This window comes from Crinia signifera, chromosome 6 (assembly GCF_055691185.1).
Source record: "Crinia signifera chromosome 6, ASM5569118v1, whole genome shotgun sequence".
In the NCBI taxonomy this organism is placed as follows: domain Eukaryota; kingdom Metazoa; phylum Chordata; class Amphibia; order Anura; family Myobatrachidae; genus Crinia; species Crinia signifera.
Genome location: NC_139222.1, coordinates 214,702,149 through 214,714,505, shown reverse-complemented (window position 1 = coordinate 214,714,505; position 12,357 = coordinate 214,702,149). Strand labels below are relative to the sequence as shown.

At 45.9% G+C, this 12,357-nt stretch overlaps 2 protein-coding genes across 4 annotated transcripts in view; one reads left to right on the top strand and one right to left on the bottom strand.

Annotated features, from left to right (window-relative positions):
• Positions 1–7,624, top strand: part of FSCN2 (fascin actin-bundling protein 2, retinal) — a 92,721-nt gene extending 85,097 nt beyond the window's left edge. Inside the window, exons 4-5 of the mRNA XM_083148795.1 lie at positions 3,439–3,606; positions 6,282–7,624. Coding sequence (XP_083004921.1) covers positions 3,439–3,606; positions 6,282–6,487 — 374 coding nt within the window. The 3' untranslated portion in view covers positions 6,488–7,624. The remainder of the gene's footprint in view (positions 1–3,438; positions 3,607–6,281) is intronic.
• The window catches only part of FAAP100 (FA core complex associated protein 100), a 78,664-nt gene continuing 68,632 nt past the window's right edge, over positions 2,326–12,357 (bottom strand). Inside the window, exons 11-13 of one of the 3 annotated variants that reach the window (XR_014444594.1) lie at positions 6,266–6,436; positions 4,380–4,450; positions 2,326–3,984 (exon numbers count right to left, since the gene is read on the bottom strand). The gene's annotated coding sequence lies outside the window, so the exon portion shown is untranslated. Of the gene's footprint in view, positions 3,985–4,089; positions 4,253–4,379; positions 4,451–6,265; positions 6,437–12,357 lie in introns of those variants that run through there. The other 2 variants (XR_014444593.1, XR_014444595.1) reach the window with 2 other exon arrangements.

Genomic DNA, 12,357 nt, shown 5'->3' with positions numbered 1-12,357 from the left:
TCGCTGTTGGCAATCATGGGATGTTATCAGGTCGTTGTGTGACGTTACAATCTCCTCCATTCTACGTTCTAGTTGATCTGTCCTGTCCCCAATGGCTACCAGTTCTGTCTTAACCTCATGGATAGCCGCCTTCAGATCTTTGGTCATCTCTGCCTGGAAGGCAGAGAAGACCTGGCATAGGGATTTCATTGTCACTGGTGCATCTGACTCCACATCAACCCCAGTTAGACCTGTTGCAGAAGGCGCCTCACTCAGCGCACCTCGGTAGTGGGAGGCCTGGCTGGAGGGGCTATGCTGAGCTATGGAGGGTAGTGGGGATTTCTTGGGGGGGAGGGGAATTTTTGAGGGGATGACTTGTTTTACCCTCTTGGAGGGCATGTTGGGAAGGAGAAGCACTCGTTATGGGGATAGCAGACTTCAAACAGACAAAGTAGGTAGTACCGGTGGGGAGAGTAATAGCACTGGTTTAATAAATCATATTCGCCTCAGACCGGGGTGCTTTTAGTGAGCAGCAGCGTGTCAGTGATTTTTCACATCTGGGGCCGTGAAGAAGAGGGCAGTACTGCTTTCAGGTAGCTCCTTTAGTAGCCTGGGAGATAGAGGGGAGTGAGCAGCGGGGTGGAGGGCTGCTTCCAAAGGTCTGGTATGTGTGCTAGCTGACGCTGATGGAGTGGTCTGGGGCTGTATAGCAGCAGGGAGGATCAGAGACCTGAGTCGCCAGAGGATGGTGGACAGAGGGGTACCTCCAGGGCACGTTGTGAGGGAGCTTGGGTCTGGGGGTGGAAAGTGCCCCAGGTAAGAGCCCTGTCAGGGGTGGTTCACTCCGCGCGCTGGCGGGTGCTTGCTGCAGGATGATCCACTCGTGGTCCGCTGTTGTGCGGTACCAAGAGGCACTCACTTTGTCTGTGGGGCGTGCGTTTGCAGGTTCCTGGGCCGGGGGCAGCGCCAATATCCTCTGCGGCGGTGGTCAGTGATGGCGGCGTCTCCGGTCTCGTGGCGTGCGTCTGCACGTTAGGCAGTGGGTGTCGGGCGGGATGACCGTTTCGCCGTTAGAGCTGACTTGGGATGAGGAGAGGCGAGCAGAAGCTTCGTGGGGCCCCTTCAGCTCTTCCGTCCCCCTCTGCACGACCGCTTCGGCAACCGCGCCGCCTTCCGGACCAAAATCTAGGCCCCGGCTCCGGCCTCGCGCCTAGGCCGCAACCCGCAGAAGCGCTTAGAAGCGCTTCCCGGCTCCGCAGCAGGGGCTGTGTCCGACCGGAGCTTCAGGGGAGAGTAGAAAATAGACTGGGGGCACACTCCGGGGAGGATTGCAGGTATTAAATGTGGTTTTGGCGTGTTTTAGGCAGGAGCTGAGCTCAGATGCGACCGCTCAGTCAGGCTGCCAAGCCACGCCCCCTTTATGGGTGATTTTAAAATAGTTTTTGGGTTATGCAAGAATATGTAGTACTTGTTGTATTAATAGTAAGCGCTACTGAATTTACTGGTCACAGTCTGATTTAACATCAAAACAACCTAAACAGTATTCTTGTAAAAAAAACAATAATCAATAATGAAGGGCACTAAGTGTTTACTTAGACACTCTAATATAAGGCAGTCAATAAATCAAGAGTTGAAAGAGAACTGTTCTTCTTAGTCAAAGTCTAACTGCTGAAGCAGCTTTGGATTGTGTGCACACTCGCCCAGAAGAGAGTATATACATTCTGTGTATGGTATTCCCTCCTGGCTGTCTTGCTCTGTATGCAGCTTACAGCATGGGAGCAGACTCTCTCAGTGGGGAATGTGTACAGTGCTTAGTAGTGTAGTGTAATGTCCAGGGGAGGGGGATGGGTTGGTGCAGGTCACTATGAAGTGTGCTTGGTGCAGCTCAGTGGCACAGGAGGCTGGCGTCCCATCCTCGAGTGGTGCACCGGCAAGTACTTGATCTCCTTGGTCTTCGTGCTCCACGACCGTCCCCCTGTGATTCTTCTTGGTTTTGGTTTGATTAACCACATGCCACATATGCTCAAGTGAAGCTGGTCATGCACATGAAATGACAAGCCAGCAAAGTGTGGATTCCTATGGATGAGTGGAACTAGCCTTGCAACCGTGAATCAGGATATTCTTTGTAGATAATAGTGAACCTGCTTATGTGCAGAAATGCAATGGGGGAAAAAAGATTGTATTTCATGCTTTTATTTAACTTGCACTGGATAAAATACCAATTTGGGGTACAAATATGGGAGTCGAAGGGGAATAATTACTAGTGATAGGGGCTTAGCCCTCTGACTTTCAGACCTAATACACTTCAATCAGAGCACTGATGCAGTATACATGGAGGGACAATACTCACAGAATCAGAATCAGCATTATTGGCCAGGTATACTTGCGTATACTAGGAATTAGATTTGTATTGCTGTAGTAACAGTTAAACAGTGACAGTGCAGGATGGTATCAAAGTACATGCACAGGGAATATAACTATATAAGTACCATACACAGACTAGTTATACATAGAAGAAAAACACAATGCACTAGCCACAAAATATTATATTGGTTCTTTGTCACAGTATAATCATCACCTGTCCCAGGTTTTAGGGATGTGTTTCTTATAAAGTGTCCCAGGAAATGATTTGTTAATAATGTCCAACTGCTCAGTAAATGTATTTAATTTTGCTTCTTAGATACAATGTATACAGTGTACAAATGGTTATATATTAAATATGACAATTTAAAATGCAAAAAGTTTGTTATGTTTATTTTGTAACTTTTGTTGTATCGTATGTTTTTATTTTGCAAATAAAAAAAATATTTTAGTCCTACTGGGGAGAAAAATGCTATATAAATAAAGTTCATGTTATTACAATCAAATTTATTAAATAGTTGTAGATGGATGTATTGCAGGATGAGCTTAGGTAAGTCGCTCAGCATTAAAGTATCCTTGGAAATATTTACAATGTTCACAGCTATAGGTACACCGACTGTTTTAAAGACTAAGGGGGGTATTCAATGTTTGGCGTGCTCCCGCAGCCATCTCCCGACGGGGGAGATGGCTGCGGGGCCCTATTCAATGCTGTCTTCCCCGACAGCATTGAACAGGGGTTCTCGGCAGAACGAGCCCGACATCACAAGCTGTAAGGCTCGTTCTGCCGAGAAAAGCCAGAAATAGGCGAGTTCCCAGCCGGAGCTCGTCTATTTCCGCCCTCAACTCGCGGCCACGCCCCTTTCTCGCAGCTCGGCGGCCGGGACATTAAATCCCGACCGCTGAGCTCAAGTTGAGCAAAGCGAGAATGGGACAGGGGCACGGCTGTCGAGCTTGCTCGACAGCCATACCCCTGACATTGAATACCCCCCTTAACCACACAAGTTTGTGAAGGAATGGTATGTTGGCAATGAGGCCAACTATATAATTCCAGCTACACATTAATATACGCTACCTCGGGCTTTTCTCTTTAATCCACAGGTGAGGATGAGGAGTTCACACTGAAGCTGATAAACAGACCAATACTGGTCTTGCGTGGAGATTTGGGATTTGTCTGCTACCATAAAACATCAAATACGCTAGATGCAAATCGCTCATCATACGATGTCTTCCAGATCATCTGCAACAATGGAGCATATCAAATTAAAGGTATGGTGGCATTTATTATGTGCTATAGGCAATGTATAGTCTAATGGTTAGTACTAAAAAGTAAAACACTGGGCCTGATTCAGGATTGAGCGGTTGGGGCCGAATTCGGTCTCTTTTCTGATGTTGTGGGCCTACTCATGGGCACACCCCCTGTGTGAATGCCATCGGCAAGTATCACACTCACCAAAGCATTGGCCGGGCAGAGGTGGGAAGAGGGCAGGCAGGGGGCTAAGTGGCTCATGCATATCCCCATAAAAACACTGGGGCGTTCCCCTGGGAATGCAGGCATGTCAATGCCTAGATTGGGCGGGCGGCTGACGTCACATTGCTGTGTGGATCTGAGTCCGCAATCTGTGCACTTGACCAGAGAGTAGCTACCTGGAAGAAGAGACAGGAGCCTTACCATGAGGTGGGAGAATGTGTTCTTTGAAAGTCCAGTACTAGTTATATTATGTTTGTTTATTTATTACTTATATTTAACCATTTTACTGACAAATTATATTTATTATTTAAAAGTTTAATACAGCCTATAATATAGTACAGGGGTGGGGAACCTTTTTTGTGGCAAGGGCCATTTGTATGGGGAAAAAAACCTCAACTAGAAATCCTGTGTTTGCCACTGAAGGTTAAGAGCAGAATATCTGATCTGTAAATACATAAAGAAATGGCCATTCAAAACATCATATTGTTATTTGAGATCAGAAAAGAAAACCCATGCCCACCAGAAATAAAAATATATTCGTCATCTGGGCCTAAAGAAAAAGATACATTACCCCAAAAGGTGGAAAGCCGTGTTGGTTGTGATGGCATTTTCTGGTTATACCATGTAACATAATGTAGGTATCTGTAAAACAAAACATTGTCCATCAGACCAGGTGGGAGAGAGGAGAGGTAAGTATGTTACACTGCAACCATAGCTATTTCTAAGCGCTGGTTAGTAAAACATCATCACCAATAAAACCAATCTCAAAAAGACTGCTTTAGTGAAAACAATCAAGTCGGGTGCTCCCCAAGCCACCATGGCTGCAAATCAATTGAATTTTTAGCAAACCTGAGGAATCTAAAAAAAAAATGATTGAACGTTACCTTTTTTTTTTTCAAGAGAGACGTCAAGGAAACATTTGTATAATGTAACAGAGTATTGGAAATCTAGGGGTAGATTTCTTAATCTTCATTAAGGGGGAGAAGTTGTATCCCTGCGTTCATACTTATTCACCCCCATGTTTGATTTCTCCAGTCTAAGGTAAATGACAGGGGTGCTATTTCGAAGCCGATACAGTTTACCTGGGCCCAGGCCTGTCAGGAGGGCCCGAGTCTGGACACACAGTTTTAATTTGGTGGCGAGTGCGCTGGGTCTGAGTGCGCCAGTCAACTTTTCAGCGGCGGCATTGGGAGTGCGGATGTGGGTGGACGTGGGACAACATGGGGGCAGCAGCATCACAGAGGTCCTTCCGCTCTCCGACTCCAGGGCCTGCGGAGAGCCCGCCACGTGCTTTGGGCGTTTACTCCTGGCACAGCATGTAACTCTGGGCAGAGCATGTAATCCCTGGCAGAGCAGGTTTATCCCATGGCAAAGAACATGTTTACCCCTGGCAGAGCATGTTAACCCCTGGCAGAGTAGGTTAATCCCATGGCAAAGAGCATGTTAACCCCTGGCAGAGCATGTTAACCCCTGGCAGAGCATGTAACTCCGGGCAGAGCAGGTTAATCCCATGGCAAAGAGTATGTTAACTCCGGGCAGAGCATGTAACTCCGGGCAGAGCATGTTAACCCCTGGCAGAGCATGTTAACCCCGGGCAAAGCATGTTAACCCCGGGCAGAGCATGTAACTCCGGGCAGAGCATGTAACTCCGGGCAGAGCATGTCAACCCATGGCAATGAGCATGTTAACCCCTGGTAGAGCATGTTAACCCCTGGCATCAAGCCAATAGTAATGAGCATTTAGGTAAGTGGAACTTACAAGGGTCAACAGAGCTCCGTCGTTGGGGGCCCCACCAAGTTGTTGTACCAGGGCCCAGGATTTCTCTTGGCGACCCTGAGCATGCCAATATGCAGGGCAATATATGAACGGTCAGCTGTGCTGTGCACTCTGGCAAGGATCACCGGAGGAGTGAGTCCAGCAGACAAGATGGACACACATTTTGGCAGTATGGCTTCTTGCTTCACCTCGGTAACGAGTCAAAGCAGAAAGTGCTATAAGCAACGCAATATGGGCTGCTTTAATACATCTACCCTGCAGTATTTTTAAGAACCACTAACATGCCAAGGAGAGATAGAGGAAGTAGACGTGCTTTAGCCCTGGAAGCCTAAAATTGATTAAGATCTGAAATCGATAAAAATAAACCCACTGTCTAAAAAAAGTCTGTGAAGGTGATTTTGTTGAAAGGTTTCAAAGTCTTCATAACAGGTAAGAATAAACAGCACAAGGATACATTAAAAGTAGTGAACATAACTGGTAGACTATAAAAATTGCTTAAAACTAAAAGCCCACCCATAAAGCTAAACCCTCTTTAAGTGATAATGAATTTATAATGAAATTTGGACACATTCGGGTTGTGGGACCCCACCCCAGATATGCTCTCTGTCCCACGCTAAAAACCAACCCTCGGTGTAGCGATATTACATATAGATTGAAGGCTGTAATCCTTAATGTTCTAACCTTCATTTCTTCTTAGGTCAGGGTGGAAAGTTCTGGTATATCTCGAGCAATGGGACCATTTGTACAGATGGAGACATGTCAGAAGATTTCTTCTTTGAGTTCCGAGAATACAACCGTGTGGCCATCAAGGGTAAAAATGGCAGATATCTACGTGGGGACCAGGCAGGAACCCTGAAAGCAGATGCAGAGTCTGTGAACAGTGCAACACTTTGGGAATACTAATTCACACCCAGCACATTTTAGGTGTAGAAGACATTAGATGATTTGCTTTGAGGGAGAGCTTAAAAGGACAGACAAAGCAAGATATCTTTCCTAAAACAATCTTAGAGAGGTGGGCAGTGAGACAATGAGCTTCTCACATGGGGTTCAGAGTTTTATAATGAGCTCAGAGACAGTCTGTTATGGACAAAATGACAATCTACAACCAATGTCACACTAGGATTCTGAGAAATGCATGTAATTATATAAGTACCGTTATATTATTATTTATCATAGTTTAAGTTATTAGCATATATATATATGAAATTGTGTTCTAAGGACACAGATGTAAGCATACTTATTTTGCATTTGAACTGCTGAATTAGTGATTGCACAATTTACAGCAGTTTATCCAAGTTACACCCTTAATATGCATAGTGGGTAGTAACACAGCTGTGCCCTGACCAGTGCCCTGGTCAGAAACTGAATGCAAAGCACACAGGTTGGCGTAAGCTGCATCCGTTTTGCTGCTGGAAAATGGGGTGGGTGCTTTTTTTATACCATTTTTAAAACAGTTGCTGCTGCATTCATTAAAAAAAAGTAATAAAGATAAACTTGATGACCATTTAAAGTGTATCCATCCCTCTTTTAAAAAGCTTGGTCTGATTTATACATAGAGTTCGATCCTATTAACCCCGAAGGGTGTGGATGATTCGAGAGTTGCGAATCATCACGACACCGGGCGCACTTTACGGCTGGCCGAATTCGCTGAAAAGTGCTCGCACCTCCATAGGGGTGCGAGCAATTTTCAGCGAATTTGGCCCTGCGAAGGGTGTGAGCTAGGGTTCATTCGGCTGCCGTTTTCAGCGTTAAAACGACAATCAAACTTCAACTCACACACTTCGGGTTAATAGGATCGACCCCATAATCTGTAACATCCAAAAGTACAGGTTTTCTGGGAGATGCAATCGAGATGTTTGCCCAAGCACTTCTAAACACAGACAGTATGGCTGAAAAGTCTGTGTGAGTGTGGTCTAAGACTTACCTTTGGGCAAAGAAAGAAAATAGGATGAACTAATTAGCCATAGCAATAACAATATATTTGGGTTTGTTTACTAAAGTGGTGCTATGCAAACAAACGTAATAGCAGCTGCTAAGAATATTGCTAAAATTTGGTGAACTGCAATAGAACATGGCAGCATGATCGGTTGCTACTGTATGGCCTGTAGGACATTTGTACACATGCCACCATTTTATTAATGTAGAATGTATATGAATTTAAGGAAATAGTGTGTGTACAGTTTTGTTCAACCAGCTGGTGGAGACGACCAGACTTAAGCAACTTGGGGCTCTCCTGCTGGGGAGGAAAACCAGAGTTTTGCAACCAGTGGCCACCAAGATGGTAGGGAAGATCAGATTTAGGAATTCTGTAATTCTTCAGCTGGTTCGGATGTCCAGACATATGCAATCTGAAGCACCCTAGATGGTGAGGAACAAAATACTTAAGCATCCTGTAGCTATCCAGCTGGTAAAGAAGACCATATTTAGGCAACCTGTGGCTCTCTACCTAGTGAGGAAGACCAAACTTCATGACGCCAACACTTACCAACCAAGAAAAGGTTTATGCATCCCTATTCCTCAGCTCAAAATTTAGGGTCTAAAGTAATTTGGATAAAACTAGCAAGTGCCTCCATACATAGGACAAACATTATGTGGGAAAGGGGACAGCCTTGCCAGGTACTGTTACTATTACCCACAGAATCTGACAAAACATACCATAATCTTATGAATGCAGTCAGGTGACAGCACTCACATCATAAAGAGCAAGTCAACCTGTCAAAAGCCTTCTCGGCATCAGTGGAAAGCAGAATTTTTGAGACAGAATGGTGGCCAGGTGGATACAATCTATTACCGTTGTTGTATTGCCACAAGCTTCGCTCCTGGGGATCAAATCCTACCTGGTGTGGTTGTATAACAGTAAGGGATTAAGATTTTAAGCCGAAAAAAATCCCCAAAACTCAGATACCCGGGTAGGACACGGCTTATTGCTCTTACCCCCTTTAACACAGCACATTTAACCCTGTAATTTCCTGGTTATCCCTGCAATATACTGTGTGTTAAAAGTAAAGGACAGTTTTTTGGGGACGACAGAGATTTTTGTGCCATGCGATGCATGTAATGCAATTCGTGATGCGATCTCAGTAGTTAATATGGTAAAACACCACCACTATCCACGCCATGCCGAAGTGTGGTGAGCGGCGGAGCCGGAACGCGCCCTCCCGGCCCAACTATCCACATCGGCTTGGAGTTAATTTTAAATAGTGTGGTGAGCGCAGTGAGTCACAGAGCCCGAAACGTGGCAAGTGCAACGAGCCCCGCGAAGGGACTCGAAATGCATGTAAAGTCATCCGCCACACACTGGGCTTGGTGGCTTACCACACCATATAAAATAAACTCCACGCCATCGTGGATAGTGCGGGTATGAAAAGGTCGGGAGGACGCGTAACGTGTGCACTCGCAACGCTTCGGGGTGACGTGGATAGGTGTGGTGTTTTAGGTGTTTTACCATATTAACTACTGAGATCGCATAGCACATTGCATCACGCAGCACAAAAAGGGCCATGCGATGCGATGTGCGATGTGATTTCAGTCAGGGTGCAGTGAATAAATTAACTAGTGAGATCGCATCGCACGGCACAAAAAAGGGCCATGCGATGCGATTTCACTACGCAGATTAGCCCACTAAGCAAATAGCTTAGTGGGCGACCTGCTTATACATAAGTACCCTCTTTTTCATTAATTTTTGACTTATATAGCATAGAGAAGTATACATTAGAAAATTACAATTTCCATAGGAAAATAATATGTATCTTTGTGTTGTTGATGATAACTACACAATAAAGCAAAAACCATACACTTGGACTGTTTGTGGAAAGCCATATACTGAACACAAACTTCCCTAAATACTGACCATATACTGCACAAGCTTCTGGGAATTACCAACCACATTTTGTATAAAAAGACACCGTCTTTCTCACCAGAACCTTCTACCTAGTAATTGCTGGACAATATATTAAACAAATAAAGGTGGATTCTCCCTTATCCGTGTATTCCAATAATCTAAATATTCAGAAAACCATGTTTTTTTTGAATATTTTGGTTTATTCCCCCCGACCATTTTTTTCATACTTACCTCATCCGCCAATGTCAACGCGGCCTGTGGGATCCTCTTCAGTGGCATTTCCGGACCCAGGGGTGCATTGCGCGAAAGCGCAGGCACGCCGGTGACGTCACCGGTGCAATGCACCTCTGGGACTAGAGATGCTGCTGAAGAGGATCCTGAAGGCCGCCGTGGATGCCGGGGGACCGTGGACGTCAGGGGACCAGGTAAGTATGAAAAAAAAAATTACAAAACCCGAAAAAATCCCTTATCCAAAAGTCTTGTGGTCCCGAGCCTTTCGGATATGGGATACTCATTACGTCTGCTGTGAGTCTGTGACCTGAATGACCAGTAATCTAAGGTCGTTGCACTGTGCATGCCCATAAGGCTCCCAGGGATAGAGGGCTCCTCAGGCCAGAAGCTCTCTTTGATATGGAAACACCTGTAAATCCCTTCATATAACCAGTACAATGTGTATGTGAACCATTTTCTCTTTGTTTCTATTCATCCTGCATTATGGAAAGGCTCCAATACACAAAAGAAACACATTTTCTATAAAGACCAATGATCTTGAGTTTCTAGGAGGGTCTTCACCGTATAAAAGGAAAGCCTAGCAGGTGTATGTATGCATATGCACATTTAGTCATAGCTGTTTAGCAGAAAGCTGCTGATAAGCTTACAATGCTGGTATTTGTACAAATAGTCACTGCATTTCATTCGTTTAAGTAAGTAAAATGTTGCACAGTGCATGAATCCAAGGGCGTGTAAGCAATTAGTGATTGATAGGCACTGTCTTAGACATGGATTCCATACCTCCCAGCTATCCTAATTATAGCAGGACTGCAGTTCTTTGCACACTGTCCCAGCCATGGACCACAGTGTGAAAGTTGGGAAACTCCCTATTACTCACTGCTCTGCTTAGCAGAGCAATGGTGGATAGATGCTGTGAAGATGGGCACTGCATCGTCTCCTTGGGGCATGTTAAGCAGCTGGCAGAGGCCACACCCCCACAATGTGCTGAAAAATGGTGATTTAAATTTCCAACAAGGCCATGTCCCCTATCTATAAGGACATGTCCCCTATCCATGAGGGCATGACCCCTATTTTTAGGGCATGCGCAGATGTTCCTCCAATGCAACAAAAAACTGATGGTATTGGGAGTTCATGTGTGGTGACTATTCCAATGCAAGGATTTATGGCCATGTTATGGGAGTCTAGAATAACTAGATGTGAACTCAATTGCTTACACTGAAGGCCATACTCTGAAGAAGTATTTGGCAGGTGCAAGTTTCCGAGGTGCATCCCATGGTAGTGTCTAACAACTCACCAAGTGTTATTGTTGTGTCTAAGGGGAATCTCAGTCTTTGTACATTCCTATACACCAGGGATGGGGAACCTTTGGCCCTCCAGATGTTGTTGAAATACATAACCCAGCATGCCCTGCTACAATTTTGCTATCTGACCATGCTAAAACTGTTGCAAAGCATGCTGGGATGTGTAGTTCAACAACAGCTGGAGGGCCGAAGGTTCCCCATCCCTGCTATACACACTTGTACATTCTTATACAAGAGCTTCTACTAGCATTAGTGTAAACTCGCAGCCACAACAATGGTAATGGATGTTCCTGCGGCTGTAGCAGTGTGTGGGATTTGAACTATGGGTCAACATATATTAGGTAGACAGTCAATAAGTTGACCACTCAATAAGTCGACCACTTTTGGTCGAAATGCACTATGTAAGCAAAATGTCGATATGGCAACTGGTGTCACATAACAATTTTTTTTAATGTTTTAATTTTTTTTTACCACCCTTGTGTAATATGATTGGGAAAGGTAAAGTGCACCAAGTGTAGCGGTAGCACTGCTTGGTTCGCCATGAAGCATGGTGAGAAAAGTGGTACACTAAATTGGTTGGTAATTCCCACTAATCGGATGTCCCCATGCTCCCCAAAAGTGGTACACTAATCGGTACTTGTTTCCTAGCACGGCCACATCGATCAGAATCGCGTTCATCGGGGGTAAAATCGGGGCCATCGCGGGCATCGCGGCCGCTAAAAAAATCGGGTGCGATGGCCAGACGCGATGCCCGCGATTTCCCCATAGAGAACAATGTTAAATGCCTCAATTTACCCGCGATGACCACGATTTCCCATAGGAAACAATGTGAAATGGCTCAATTTAGCCAAATTATCATAGGGAACAATGGTAAATGGCCCCAAAACACCCCTGAACATTGAAATGTCCCCCCAAAAGTTATTGACGCCACCCCGCCATCAACGTGAACCCGAAGCGTGGCGAGCGCAGCGAGCCCGCGAGGGGCGGCGGTACGCGTCCTCCGACCTTTTCATGCCCTACTATCCACTAGGGCGTGGAGTGAGAATAGAATAGTGTGGCGAGCGCAGCGAGCCACCGAGCCCGAAGCGTGGCGAGCGCAGCGAGCCCCGCGAGGGGACGCGGATACCTTCACAGTTATACGCGTCCCCTCGCGGGCTTCCCAGGTGTCCATGGCGACGCGGACACCTGGGAAGCCCGCGAAGGGACGCGTTTACCTGTGAAGGTATCCGCGTCCGCTCGCCACGCTTCGGGCTCGGTGGCTCGCTGCGCTCGCCACACTATTCTATTCTCACTCCACGCCCTAGTGGATAGTAGGGCATGAAAAGGTCGGAGGACGCGTACCGCTGCGCTCGCCACGCTTCGGGTTCACGTTGATGGCGGGGTGGCGTCAACTACTTTTG